At 42.0% G+C, this 15,145-nt stretch overlaps 1 protein-coding gene and 1 long non-coding RNA gene across 7 annotated transcripts in view; one reads left to right on the forward strand and one right to left on the reverse strand.

The window, feature by feature from the left end:
• LOC118678219 overlaps positions 1 to 3,509 on the reverse strand; it is a 47,078-nt gene extending 43,569 nt beyond the window's left edge. For both annotated transcript variants that reach the window (XR_004974818.1, XR_004974817.1), the window contains exon 1: positions 3,372 to 3,509. This is a non-coding gene — a long non-coding RNA (uncharacterized LOC118678219). The remainder of the gene's footprint in view (positions 1 to 3,371) is intronic.
• Positions 3,510 to 3,604: 95 nt separating this feature from the next.
• Positions 3,605 to 15,145, forward strand: part of PITPNB (phosphatidylinositol transfer protein beta) — a 59,906-nt gene continuing 48,365 nt past the window's right edge. For 4 of the 5 annotated variants that reach the window (XM_036353411.1, XM_036353410.1, XM_036353413.1 and 1 more), the window contains exons 1-3: positions 3,605 to 3,724; positions 9,960 to 9,990; positions 13,132 to 13,277. In XM_036353411.1, coding sequence (XP_036209304.1) covers positions 3,705 to 3,724; positions 9,960 to 9,990; positions 13,132 to 13,277 — 197 coding nt within the window. In that variant the 5' untranslated portion in view covers positions 3,605 to 3,704. Of the gene's footprint in view, positions 3,725 to 7,674; positions 7,786 to 9,959; positions 9,991 to 13,131; positions 13,278 to 15,145 lie in introns of all 5 variants that reach the window. The other variant, XM_036353415.1, reaches the window with a different exon arrangement.

The raw sequence follows: 15,145 nt of genomic DNA on the forward strand, positions 1-15,145 counted from the left end.
CATAGGAATTCAACGTATAGTATGGTGACTATAGTTACTAATACAGTATTGCATATTTCAAAGTTCCTAAGAGATTAGATCTTAAAAGTTCTCATTAGACACAAATTGGAACTATGGTGATGAATATTAACTAGACTTATTATGGTGATCATTTTGCAACAAATACAAATATCAAATTATTCTGACAATACCAAATGTTGGTGACAATACAGAAGAACTACAATTTATATGTATGCACTGCAGGTGAAAGGGTAAGTTACTATCATCATATACGGATACAGATATGAATGCAGGTACACATATATGCATTCTTATTCATGTATGAAGATGAAAAATGATTAATGGTAGTAGTTACCTCCAGGAATGAAGGCAGAGGGATGGACAAAACTTAATTATATCTTACTGTTCTGCTCTCTGAAAGCTGTATGCTTTTACATGATTGCCATTCACTGAACACCTCCCCAATAATGTGCATCATGGGTGCTTTATATACTTCATATCTTTTATTCCTCACAACAAATATGAACTGGTTACTTTCTTAATTCATCCTTGTAGTTTTCAATTGAGTGTATTTTTTTTAATCCTCAGAGAAACATCGATGTGAGAGAAAAACACTGAAAGAAAAAAAAACATTGATCATTTGCCCCTCCATGCGAGCCTCAACTGGGGATCAAACCCGCAACCTTCTGGTGTATGGAAGGACACTCCAACTGAGTATCTGACAAGACTCAACTGTTTTAATATGAATCCTTAGATGGGAAAGGAAGACAATGTCCATACTGTTATGCTATACAAGCACACCATCTCTTCATTTGAGTACTATGAGCAGAAACTGTGCTGTGCAGACAATGGAATTAGTGAACATTCATGGGAAGACTTAGAAAGTTACAGAAATGTTCTGCAGGGTCCTAATTTTTCTTAATCTTTGATAAAGCATGTCAACCACAAACTTATCCATGTTTTTAGAACAAGTTATATTTTCAGCCTGCATAACATTTAGGGAGGAACTATAACATAAAATGACTACTTATAAGTTTGGTAATTAGTATTACCTCCTTGGACCTTAAATAACATCTCCTAACTCTAATATATGCAGGGGTATAGTATTCAAATATGCAGTTAATTTATTCTTATCTCTAAGTATCTTCTGAATTTTGACCATAACACTCTTCTTTCCATAACTGAGACCAATTATCCTCCTATATCAGCTGTGGGCAAACTATGCCCCAGGGGCCGGATCCGCCCGTTTGAAATGAATAAAACTAAAAAAAAAAAAAAGACCGTACCCTTTTATGTAATGATGTTTACTTTGAATTTATATTAGCTCACACAAACACTCCATCCATGCTTTTGTTCCGGCCCTCCGGTCCAGTTTAAGAACCCATTGTGGCCCTCGAGTCAAAAAGTTTTCCCACCCCCGTCCTATATAATAAAAGCCTAATATGCTAAGTGCCGGTTCACTGGACCCATATACCAGTCGCTTTATGTGCACTGACCACCAGGGGGCAGATACTCCGACTGGTAGGTTAGCTTGCTGCTGGGGTCTGGGCGAGAAAGGCCTGTTTCCCCCCATCCCTGCAGGCCAGGCTGAGGGCCCCCACGGGTGCACAAATCTGTATGATATAAAGATTGTCTGCATGCCTCGAGTTTTTATTTTTATCTAGAAAAAAGTCAGGGTAGTGGAAAGACCAAGACACCGGAGTTTTAAAAACCTGGAGTTGAAACCCGGTTCTATAAACGAGCTAGCTGAGTGATTTTTGCACCAGTCACTGAACTTGGCTTTGTGAACCCCCTTTTCCCCCTGCCCCCCCTTTCTAAAGCACGCTAAAATACCTCTCTCATAATGATGTCCTGAGGGTGAAAGGATACCTTCATTACCTAGCAGAGCACCTGGCGTGTAACAGGTGCCCCATCAGTCGAAGCCGCTCCCGGTTACTAAGCTCCCTGAAAGCACGCGCGCATTTCCTTGAAACCTTGCCAGTCACCGGCACAGTGCTCCACACATCCCAGAAACTCCCTGCATCCAGGGGCTGCCTTGGGAGAAGTTTCCAGCTTTTTGGTAAATATTTCCCTACTATTAACTTTTTTTTGGAGGCAGCCCTAATCCCATAGGTGTGCCCCGGTATCAGATATAACCTATAGGCTTATGGAGCAGTGTCTTAATGACATTTTTTTTCTTTTTTTAAAAATATATTTTATGACATTTTTATTCTTTTAAGCATCTTTCAACGGCTTCCCCTGGTTCTTGGAAGACAATTCAAAGTGTTGGACTCTGGCCTGGCGATCCGCTTGGTCCCGGCTTCTCTCCCCCTCTCACTTCGGATGTCCCCGCCACACCTGACCTCCATCCGCTCCTCAGAGACTCGGGGCTCATTTATTTCAGCCCCGGGGTTTCCTTTCCTCTGAAGGGAGCGCCTCTCCCTGTCTCCACGGGCTGGGCTCTTTAGTATCACATTAAGCTCCAAAGCGGCCTCCTGAGCGTCCTTCCCGTGATTGCTCTGCCTTCCCCCATTCCTCTAGTTTTTTTCCGTGTTTTTTTTTTCTTTCTTCATTCCTCTAGCAGCGGTTCTCAACCTGTGGGTCGCGACCCCTTTGGCGGTGGAACGAACCTTTCACAGGGGTCGCCTAAGTCCATCCTGCATATCAGATATTTACATGACGATTCATAACAGGAGCAACATGACAGTGATGAAGTAGCCACGAAAATAATGTTATGGTTGGGTCACAACATGAGGAACTGTATTTAAAGGGCCAGAAGGTTGAGAACCACTGCTGGAGTAAGAGAGTGACTCGTGGGCTACACCTCACCCTAAGGTCCGCCTTTGGGCGTTGCAGGCTGGAGCCTGGGTGTGTGTGTGGGGGGTGGGGTTTGGGGGGTACAGTGGGGGACAGTCACTGTGAATGTACGAACATCTTCCCACAACAGGTCCCTTTCCCTGACGGGTCCTAAGGCCGAGCACCTCTCTCCCCCACGGGGGGACTTGGTCGGAAGCACCTCCTGTGGGGTCACAGCAGCTGCGGGCTTCGGGGTTCCAGGGCAGGGGTGAATCCCGGCGTCGGGGAGCGCGCGTGGCCCCAGCTGCGGGCCCCAGCTCGGTGAGTAGGGGTCAGGCGGCGGCACTCACGAGGCTCCCGGCCCGCGCCCGCGAGCCCTGAGCCAGGTGAACCTCGTCCCGCGGAACCTGGCGGGGCCTCTGAGGGGAGTGGAAAGCGGCGGCGGCCTCCCGAACCCGTCACGTTAACTTCTTCACGTTAACCTCGAAAGTGAAATGTTTGGTCAAAAAGGCGGACCCCTTCTCACAAAAGGTGAGGGAGTTTCGTACTCGTCACCAGAAAACGGCTTCCAGGGAACCAACAACTGGTACACTCACCGGAAAGCAGCCGCCCCGAGGGAACTCGACTGGGAAGGAGGAGCCTGTGGGAGGAGACGAGCGGGCGCGCGCGGAGTTTGCGCAGCCGCAGTAGAAGCCGCACGCCCTCCCGCCGGCCGCGCAGCCGCAGTGGAGGCCTCGTGCGCCCGGGGTGGGGCGCGAAACTGGGGCGGAGCTAGCCCGTCTCCCGCGCTGACGCGATGGCTCTGGGCGGAAGGGCGTGGCCGCGCAGGCTCAGTGATCAGGGGGGCGGGGCCGCGCAGGCGTGGTGCGCGGCGGTAGCGGCGGCGGTGGAGGTGGTAGCGGCAGCAGCTGTCTGGTGGTTCCAGGAAGATGGTGCTGATTAAGGAATTGTGAGTGGGTCCGGGGGCGGGATCGCGGCTCCGGCGGGGGTTCGTGGTGGGAGGTTCATTGATTGAGAAGTGGTGGAATACTCCCGAGAAGGAGCGAGGCGGGGGCTGGCCGCTCCCTTCGCGCTCCCCTTCCCCCCGGCCCGCGCCCCCGGCCCACTCGAGGCCCCTCCACGGCGCTTCCCCCAGGGTCCTCCTCCGGGCGTTACTGCGGCAACAATGCTGCCCTCTCTCCCGGGGTAGAGGCGGCTGTGTCCCGATCGGATCGCGTGGCTCGGGAAGGCGCGGCCGGGAGTTTCCGCTGGGACCCGTCTTCTCACCAGTCCCCCACCCCCAGGCCCGCGGGTGGGAGAGACGGGATGGGTTTGACTGTGATTTGTCGTCTTGGGTGGAGCCTGCCTGTAACCGGCGGGAGATCGGCTTGTCGGGTGAGGGCAGCCCTGGTGTCGGAACTCGAGGCGGGGGACCTAGGCGCCCTGAAGTTCCTGCGCCCCGCCGGGCAGCTCGGGGGGGACTTGACAGCATTGACTTGACAGCGAAAGCCATCAGTCTCGGTTCCCTTGTCTTTGAGGTGGGGTGACACTCTAGGCTCCACCCACCTCCCCGGGTTGAAGTGAGGCGCTGGCACGTGGTCTGTCAAATGGACGGGTTTCCAGGTGCATTAGACCGGCGAAGTGATTTTGTTGAAAAGTTAGGCGTTTCCCACCCGCCAGGACCGAATATCCCAGGAAATGTGGTTGGCAGTGATTGTTCGGCGGTCACGGCTGGTTCGTTTCGTCATCACCCCTTGGGCAACTAGGGATTTCGAGTGACGGCCTTTCGGGTTTTCAAATGCTCCTTTCATTCTCCTTTTTTTTTTTTTTTTTTAAAATAAAACTTTGGGTTGAATTTAACCATCTCCAGGACGCCTTATTCTTATTTTAGTGTTAGTTCTCAGACTTGCTTTAAAAAGGAAGCGACTCATTTCGCTTCTCTGCTTAAAACCCTCAATAGATTCCCTTATCTCGCTGAGAATCAAAGCCCACGCCTGTACCCATAGCCTTGGGGAGGGGAGGGGGTCTTATACTATTGCCTTTTCTGAGCTGATTTTTTTTTTTTTTTTACTAACCTTCCCCTGCCCATACCTCGTTTGAAGATCTCTTTCTGCATCTCACTAACTGCCCCGCTTCCTTTAGGTCTTTTCTTAAATACTGATCACCTTCTTAGGGAATCCCTCTGGGAAGACCTCGTTGTAAGCCCCACCTTTTAGTATCTGTTTTCCCTGCTTTATTGTTCTCCCATAGCATTTATCACCATCTACCATGCATCACAATTATTATTTTTCTTTTCTGTTTTACTATATGTATTCCCTTACCACATATGAGCTCCATGAATTTGTCTTGCTTGCTCGCATAGCTCCAGGTCTTAGATGAGTCCCCCGGGCATGTAGTACGTGCTCAGTAAATATTTGTTAAATAAATGAATGAAAACTTATCCCTTTGGTCAGCGACAGGGATCCTGAGAAAAGACACAATTCAGTTAAAGCTTATTTATAGTGTTGGACTTTGGATTTATGTAAAAGTTTTCTTCCAAGTTCTTTATACAGTGTGTCATGCAGGTGTTATCTCATTTACTACTCTGACATCTTTGTCATGTAGGTAGGAGGCAGATATTAAGACAGATTGAGGAAATGAGGCAGGAGGAAATTGACTTGGCTCAAGCCAAGTAAGTTGCAGAACTGATTTTAAATCACAGGACTAATCATATTTCTTTTATTAGAGTTATTCCCTCCCTCCTAAAATGTGAACTAAGTGCTTAGTAGATTCTGTTGACAGTTCTGCGAGGAGTGTCAAGCTCACTTAGGAAAAACAGTTCCCATTGGGAACTTATACACTATGCTTTCTGTGAACCATTACTTTCATTATAAAATGTTGAATGCACTCAGGTAACAAATGTCAAAATGTGCCCCAAGTATAATATTTCCTAAAGATTTATAAATTACCATTTCTTGATATTCACTCCTCACAGATGTCTCACCTGGAATGTATTTCCTCCTAGACTTTTTGAAGGTAGAGACTGTTTCTTATTTTTTAGGTATTCCCAGCATCAACACAGCATCTAGTCTAGCACAGTGTAAGTACTCAGAGTTGTTGAATGAAAAAAATTACTCTTACTATTTGCAAGTCAGCTTTCTAAAATTGTTTTTGGTTGCGAGCAATGAATAGGTCATACCTAAATGAAGATGTTGGTAAATTGTAAAATGCTTTGGCAAGTGTTTGTTGTCCTTAAAAATGCCATCTATTTTTGACATGAATTAAAAGGTTAGAAATAACTTTTCAGGGTGGGGAGCTCACTTCAAGTTGTTACTTAAGCAATAGATGAATTTGCCATTAGAATAAAGTCTTGGTTTTAAAGAACTAGTTGCTAGTTCCATTTGGGAAATTATTGTCATGAAAATTTTTAGAGAAGTTTACAAATTTTCCAATACAGACATACCTCAGAGATATTGTGGGTTTGGTTCCACACCAGTGCAAAAAAAGTGAATATCGTAGTGAAGCTAATCACGAATTTTTTGGTTTCCCAGTGTATATAAACGTTATGTATTACGGCAGTCTGGTAAGTGTGCAATAGCATTATGTCTAAAAAAATGTACATATCTTAATCAAAGATATTGGTACAAATTACTAACCATCATCTCAGCCTATTGGAAAAATGGTGCCAGTAGGCTTGCTCAACACAAGATCTCCACAAACCTTCACTTTTTAAAAAAAAAAAAAAAAAAGAAAAGAAAGAAAAAAAAGGCATTATCTATGAAGCATAATAAAACGAGGTATGCCCGTTCAGATTCCCCCACTATCTGAAAGTAGAGCATTCCTATGAAACCTTTTGTGAGCTGAAATGGCATAAAAGAAAGTAATAGTTACCATTAATTAATACAGTTGACTCTTGGAACAATGCACAGGCTTAGGGGCCTCCCATCCCCCAGTTAAAAATGTGTATAACTTTTGACTTCCCCAAAACTTAGTTGTCCCTTGGTACTCACAGAGGATTGGCTCTAGGATCCCCCAAATCCACCGATGTTCGGTCCCCTATATAAAATGGCATAGATCAATGCATACAATGGGTCCTCTGCATCTTCAGGCTCGCAACCATGGATTGAAATGGGACAGGTGTTTATTGGAAAAAATCTGCATGTAAGTGGACCTGCACAGTTCAAACCCGTGTTGTTCAAGGGTTAGCGGTATCTGAAAAAATTCTGATCATTCCCATTGTCCTCTAAACACCTACAGAATCATATGAAATATGCTTAGTTGCATCCAGTTTTACACTAAGTGTAATACCTGTACGATCTCTCAGGCTTTTCTGACACCTTAGGATACATCTTGCTAACTGATGCACAAAATAAATCGAGATAAAGCACTGATGCTCACAGACACATTTCAAAGCTGTCTCAGCTTGATGCTGAAATCCTGCGTGTGATGCCCTGGGAAGGAGCGTGGTGGGGCCACTCGTGATGCCCCCTGGTCCCATGCTGCCTCTGGACCAGGTCTGCAAAAACAAATGCTGAATTCAGTACTATTTTCTCCTTTATTTGTGATAGCGAAAATCCTCTGTGTGTTTCTTTCAGTTAGCAAAAATAGGTTCTAGCATAGGTCTTTCCTAAAAGTGAATTGGCGGACTTTCAAAATGTGGGGGATGTCTGTACTGCTTTTAGACTGGTCGTCAAAAATCAAGACCTGTCCCTTCTCTCTTTTACTTTTTAGTAAGTAAATCTTGAAGACGTTACTTGACTCATCATTCATTCAGAATATCTTAGTCACTTTCATTTCCTGAAATGAGTTTTCCTAGAAGGGTTTTTATATAAGAATATGGATCTTCCTGCTAAAATCACTCAGAGATTGTTTGGCTTTGTGAAACTTCAGGGAAGTCTTTAACTCTTTCCTTTGCATTCCTTCCTTCCGTTTCCTCTGCAGCCCATCATCTTGGTTCAGGCCTTTGTAAGGCCTTGCCCAGCCTCCCAAAAGATGGCTCTCCCCACACTCCTGCTTCTCAACATTTTAACCACCTACCGATGACTTCTTCAGGTTAGCTGTAGTTATGCCTCACCTTTTTGAACAACCTCCCAGCATTCCTTGTTGCCTAATCAATGTAATAGATTTCTTACCATTATATTGCAGGCTCTGATAATATTCTCCCAACCTATATCTTGTCTGTTTCCTCCTATATCTTTCAAAATACACTCCCAGCCTATAACCTAGTCTTCCCCTGACCACTGCACTCCCTCTGCCCCAGTGTATTTTCTGTGACTGAGGCAGTGAGCAAATTAGTGTGTATCCTGAAGATACAGCTGAAATGACTAGGTATGGGAGGACTGTATACCAAATGAATTCTTGATGAGAATAGATATTAGCAACCTTTGTGACTTTGAGACTGTTCATTGTCTTTAGATGACCATTATCAAAAAGACAGAGGGATCAGTGACCACCAGTAGTCAAGGAGGAGGGAATTACAGGAGACATGTTTTGTACATGTTGACGATTAAGGTGATGTGAGTATTCAACCATAGATGTTTGAGGAGGATAGGGAGAGAAGTAGGTGGAAAGTGCAGTTAAAAAGAAGTTGGAATGAGGAAAACTATTGGGAATTTTCTATGAAAAGAAAACCAAGCTGAGTTCCTTGAGATTTTTCTCTCTCCTTATAATAGAAAGAGTTAAAATAAGATTTTAAATCATTGTGGTGCTGGCTTAATGGTTTGGAGGGAAAGTCAGAGAAGGACCAGGCCAAAAAAAAAGTTGCTCTTTCGGACATCTGAGATATTTAGGATGGTTTTCAGAGTTTATGGTAGAACTACATAAAGGTACTTCATTATAAAAAATCTAGAGTTAAAATGCAATATTCTAATATAGTTCACCATGGTATTCTTTTTTGGAAGCCATAGCCTCTATATTGACCCTTTTGCATGTCCAGTAACAAACTCTATTGGACAAAAATCACACACATAACAACCTTACATTGAATCTACCCTGGAAGGGGTTGTTATGTTTATAAGACTCAAAGCATAGGGTGTCCCAAAATTCACACAAGAAGTAATTTTGATAGAAAACACAGGTTTATAATGAAAAATTGTAAATTATTTATTGATTCATAAAGTATACAGTATAGGGTTATGTATGGACTAGCACATCGGGTAAATGGCCTCCACGGCTTTGCGTATGTAAAGCCGTGGTCTTCATTGGTCTTCATTGTCCCTGCTCCTGGGCCATAATTGGTACTTGGTAATGCTTATCAGATTGAAGGGATTGAAATCAAAGGGCAACAGATATTAGAATCTGATTCAATAAACCAAGTAAAATTAGGCTTTTATTTTTTGTTGTTGTTAATGCTCACGCAAAATTCAAATCTTGCGTGAATTTTGGGACACCCTATATTTTCCATAAAGTTTTTTGCTTATTAAGTCTAAAGGACCGTTTACTTGTTTTTCTCTTAATAAAATTGAGAAGTAATTGGGTAGTAGGGATCAGTTTTGGGAAGCATTCATTCATGAAATTCAAGACATAATATTTGTGAGAAGTATAAAAAAAATGCACAGTATATAAATAGAGAATGAAACCATACTAAAAATTTCATGAGAGCAACCTGACCAGACAGTGTACAAATAATACATTCTGTACCCTGCAATTTTCAGTGATGAATTTTCTCTTGTTCTTTACTCTTCACAGGAATCTCTGCATCAGCTTTTTGGGGGTCTTGGTATCATTTAGATGCTAAATGCAGTGATTGCTGACAACCCGGAATGGTAGTTTTATTTCCCCAGTTAAAAAACACACACTTATTTAGGTGTGCTCAATGGTTAGGACACCCGCCTTCTCTCTAAAGGGTCTGGGGTTCCATTCCCGGTCAAGGGCATGTACCTGGGTTGCAGGTTCAAGTCCCAGCCCTGGTTGGGCACATGCAGGAGGCAACCAGTCCATGTGTCTCTCACATCTATGTTTCTTTTTCCTTCCTCCCTCTTTCTTCCTCCCTCCCCCCCTCTAATCTCTCTAAAAGTCAATGGAAAAAATATATCCTCAGGTGAGGATTAACAAAAAACAACACTTATTTAGAGATGTAGGCATTGCAAAGACACTCTTCCATAATTGATATCCTTGTACCATGCTATCAGTGGATTTACAGTAGAAGGTCTTTTAAGCGTACAGATGTGTTTTAAAGCCAACTATTTTATCTGTAACATATATTCTTTTGCCTTTTGTCTTTTTAGCCGTGTGGTTTTGCCCTGTTCTGTTCAGGAGGTAAGTCATGCTTGCTTCTGTATTATTTTATTGATATAGTACATTTTGATATGTTAATCTAAAGTTATATTTTTGTTGTATTTATTTACCTTTACATTTTGGTTTTTGTGACAAAAAACAGGTTGTTACACAGATAATTGTAAATGAATTTTTGTTACGTTGCTTAGTTTTGGAAGGGACCAAAGAATGTAGTTTAACCTGCTGTCTACTGCAGAAGTTCTGTCTACAGTTTCCCAGAGAAAGGAGGTTTTTGCTCAACTTAAGCACTTTAAGGCTAAGTCACTTGCTGCTTAGAAAAGAAGCCTATTTTACTGTTGGATTTTTAAAAACATTTTGTCTGTATTTTAAACCACAATCTGCTTTCCCATAATACTTGACTGGTTAAGTTCCTTCCACTTGAGCAATAAGAAATAGGCCTGTTCTGTCTGGCATAGGGTAACCCCTCAGGTCTTCTGTCCTCCCCCAATCCCTTTTGTTCCGTCTTCTCGGGGTTACAAGGTTAAACATTTCCAGCATGTCCATCTGGCCAGATACAACATGACCCCTAGACTTCCTCACCAGCTGGTCTCACTACTGCCTGGTAGCAGTTACTGCTTCCGACGGAAATGGTATTCCAGACATGTTCTCACCAGCACATAACTGGGAGAGATTATTGTCTCTCTTGATCTGCACATGATACAGAAATACATCCCCTGTTCAGAAGTTGCATGTTTTGTAGTTTTATTTATCTGTAATATAGCCAAGAATGAGGATAGTAACAGCAGAAAAGACTTCAGAGAAATCCAGATATGGGTAGCAAAGCACAGAAAGCCCTCTGGGTCCTTCTGTAACTTGCGCACAGTGTGCCCTTGCTCAGTTATCTGGGTGTCTTGGAGCTGACAGTGAATTCGAAGCAGTGAATTGGAAGCGGGACAAAACAAACTGATAACCATAGAAGTGACAGGTGACAGAAGACAGAAAGAAAAAAAATAAAATGAAGGAACTAAAAACCAATAGCTAACTGGCTCTGTTTAATGTAAACTTGAACACAGCTGTATATATCTCTGTAGTGCCTGAGGTTTCACTGTATTAAAACACTCCAAACAAGCCAGGCGCCCTATTCTTTACTTGTATAGTTCATTGTTTGAACTTGAATGCGGAAATTGACATTTGTTTTTGTTTCCTTTTTTCTTTTGGTTTTGGATGTTGGATCAACTTGGATGTTGAAATCTTTCTTGGTATTGTCACCGAAAACAATCTCAGCTCTTTGTTGTACTCGCACTTAATAAATACATCTCCTGTCTCTTTGTTGGTCTTTAAAATGTCAATGAAAGCCTAGTAGAATGCCACACGACATTAGTCCATTAAGAATATTTTTTTGGATACTGTTGTTGTTTCTGTGTAAATTTTTGTTGCTTTGTTCGTGGCCAAGATCAAATTTACCTTTTGACTTAGAGACATCTTAATCCTATTTTTGAAATATGAAACATACATTTTAAAGGACTTAAGGATTGACTATAGCATTACTGGACTAACACTGTTGATGTATCATGAAAAACAGAAGAAGAAATACAACCCTTTCTGCAGTCTAAAAATCCCTACAAAAACCTACTTGATTCATTTTAAAAAATGTGCTTGGTTCTAGCTTCCTGGAGAGAGACAGAGACATGGACAAACAGAGAGACTGGGATAGAAGGAGGGAGGTAGACGAGAGAAGGGAGAGAGAATGAGAATTAACATGCAAGATATCATTATATTCCTATGGGCTTTTTCTTTATTTATTTTTATTTTTTAATGTTTTATTGATTTTAGTGAGAGGGGAAGGGAGAGAGAGAGAGAGAGAGAGAGAGAGAGAGAGAGAGAGAGAGAGATTGTTCAGTTGCTTCTGAGACACACCTGGACTGAGAATCAAACGCACAACTTGGGTATGTGCGCTGACCAGGAATCGAACCCGCGACCTTTTGGTGTAAGTGACGATGTTCAACCAACTGAGCCATACCAGCCAGGGCCCTATGGGCTTTTTAGATAGGAATATTTACAGAGCTTACAGCTAGCCCTATTTTTTGGCCCTCAAATAAAATGTTGGTTTTGAATGATTAGTTTTTACAGGTAGCTTTTCTTTGAGAACATGCTTACATAAAAGAAAAAAAACAACAGCACATTTTTTCAGGCTGTCTTCATTGGGAGGAAGAAATTTAGCTAGATTTGAAAAGGGATTGGAGATAGTGCCATGGAGTCCTTAGGAACAAATTAGAACACAAGAACTTTGCTTTTTATCATTTATTGGAATGGTTAGTGACTCCAGATTGGCATAGAACAATACTGCCCACTCACAGGTATTGGAGCAGACCACTGAGAATTCTGGTTCACCCTAAAATGAAATAGAAACCACAGTCAGCAATTTTTTGCCTTTTCAGGCTTTTATTATACTTTACATCCCTCCCCTTTATTATTGAGAATGGTATTCTGGTTCCTCAGTTTTCTTAATTGACAAAATGACAGTTCTATACCTGCCATAACTTCGTCCAAATTTTGTAAGATTACTGAGCTATAATAGATATGAAAATGTATATTTATTATTCAAAAGCGAACTATGTGTCAAGATGTTTGGTTTTTTTAAGAACACTTTTATTTAGAGGAAGAAAGAGTTCCTTTTTTAAAATACATATATTTATTGATTTCAGAGAGGAAGGGAGAGGGAGATAGAAACATCAATGATGAGAAAGAATTATTGATCAGCTGCCTCCTGCATGCCCCTTACTGGGGATCAACCCCGCAACCCGGGCGTGTGCACTGACTGAGAATTGAACCATGACCTCCTGGTTCATAGGTCGATGCTTAATCATAGAGCCACACCAGCCAGGTGTTTTTTTGATAAGTGGATATCAAAGTACATATTAAAGCACCAGAGTGTTTGTAACTAGCAGTTTTTTTTAACAATGGAAATCTTGTAAAATATTACAGTTTCTTGAAGTTGTATGAGCATCTGGTGTTCGTCTTCCTAAACATTCATTTCTAATTTGAGTCACATTTTCTTGTAGAACATATGTGCTAAATTGCTTGGATTTGCTCTTCTATATCATTGATAGTAAGATTTTAGTACAGGAAGTTTCCACAGTTACTACTGACTTACTGAGATTCCTTTACTCTTTGAAATTTCAGTATCAGGTTGGGCAGCTTTACTCGGTTGCAGAAGCTAGTAAGAATGAGACTGGTGGTGGAGAAGGAATTGAAGTCTTAAAGAATGAACCTTATGAGAAGGATGGAGAGAAGGGACAGTATACACACAAAATTTATCACTTAAAGAGGTAAGCTGCCTATTCACATTTGATACTTAATCATTATCTATAATAATAAAAGCGTAATATGCTAATTAGACCAGACGGCCGAACAACCTTCCGGATGAAGCTGAGGCAGCCGCCACAGCTGTGAGGGCTGAGCCCCTTGCTGGAATTTCGTGCACCGGGCCTCTAGTATTAAATAACTGGGCATCAACTACTCGACTTATTAAGCGTGTAACTACCTAACAACAAAACTCACACATCACATGTATGTTTTCTTGTTCTCTACAACAAATGGGATTATACTATGCATATGGTTCTGCAGTTTGCTTTATTTTTTATGCAGTCATATATCATGAACATCCTTCCATGTTATTGTTTAATGTCCATTTCATTCTTTTTCAAACTGAGTACAATTTCTTAGTATGGACATAGCATAGTTTACTTATCCATTCTCTAAATGATAAGTTGACTGGGTTGTTTTTTGGGCGTTTTCCAGTTTTTGTCCATTACAAATAACTATGAAAGTAGGATTGCTGGAAGGACATGCTCATTTTAAGTTTTATTATTGCCCAATTGCCCTCCAAGAGTTTAATAGTGTTCATTTTCCCATATTTTTCTATCTTTTTAAATTTGGCCGATTTGATACCCAGAAAATAATCTCTTATTTAACTGTGCATTTCGTTATTAGTGAAGTTGAATGTCTTTTCATATGCGTTTACAATTTGAATTTGTTCTGTGACTTGACTATTTGAATCCTTTGTTCATTGTTTTTTATCTCTGGTTCGTAGAAGTTCTTTTGCACATTCTCCTGAGTCTGGTCTCTATCTTTGGCATAAATATTTAAAATAAAAAACCCATACCAATATTTATTCAAGGGCAAAAGACTAGTAATGGTTTTTTAGAGTAGATTTTGTCAATAATCTCCTTAGGTTTTTAAAAGTAGGAGGGAATCTTTGCTTTCCTCTTACCTACATTAACTTATCCGTTAATAAAGACAAAACAGGGACCCACTGTCGCTGTAGTCAGGGACGAGGGAACATTCATGGGACAAGGGCATTCAGATGTCTACACTCAAAGTCATCAGTGTCATACAGAAGCAGATAGCCACAGGAAAACTGTATTTTGGAAGAGCAAAGAATCATTTAGTAGTAAGTCCAGAGGCCTTCGCTGTCCTATAGGAAAGTCTGCAATCATGACACAGGGCTGGCAGTGCAGCCCTGTCAGATACACTTCAGTACCTGCAAGGGTGTAAGTTGAACATGCTGAAGGCATACCCATAGTTCCTAGGGAGTTTTAGAGCGCTCTCTCTGAGGAAATTAAATAAATATGTGCCCAGTAATATGTTCCCTTTTCCAGCATTTGTTCCATTGGGTAGCGTGTGGAGTGCTCTGGTACGGCATCAATAGAATCGCAGACTTGGCAGACGTGGATGGGTAAGGCAGTTGACCAAGGCCACCAGCACCTTATTTAACATTTGAGATAGTGGAAGTGTTGAGGTCTACTTTACCCACTGTAATCAAGGCCTCTGGATTCCCTGGCCAGTATGCCTTCCTGTTTCAGCAAAAACACTTGTTGGTAAGATGTACATACTTCATCTCAATCAGAAAATTGAGGAACAATCTTGGCAAGGTATTAAAAAATCCAAAGTTTAGTGACCATCTCGAGGGACATTTCAAATGTCTGGTTTCCTTCACTCTTAGATTATATTCTTTTTATGGGATAGTGAGGTTCTTTTCATACCTTTTCATTACTTTCCCTGGTGAGGAGTTGCCCATGGTCATTCTAAGCATGGGATTTAGAACTTGATGTATTCTTACCAGTGTGCTGGCCACGGGAAGTGCTCTAGGTGGAAGCTCATTCATTTCCCATGGCACCCTTTTCTAGTGAGGAAA

Source organism: Myotis myotis, unplaced genomic scaffold (genome assembly GCF_014108235.1).
Source record: "Myotis myotis isolate mMyoMyo1 unplaced genomic scaffold, mMyoMyo1.p scaffold_m19_p_20, whole genome shotgun sequence".
In the NCBI taxonomy this organism is placed as follows: Eukaryota; Metazoa; Chordata; class Mammalia; order Chiroptera; family Vespertilionidae; genus Myotis; species Myotis myotis.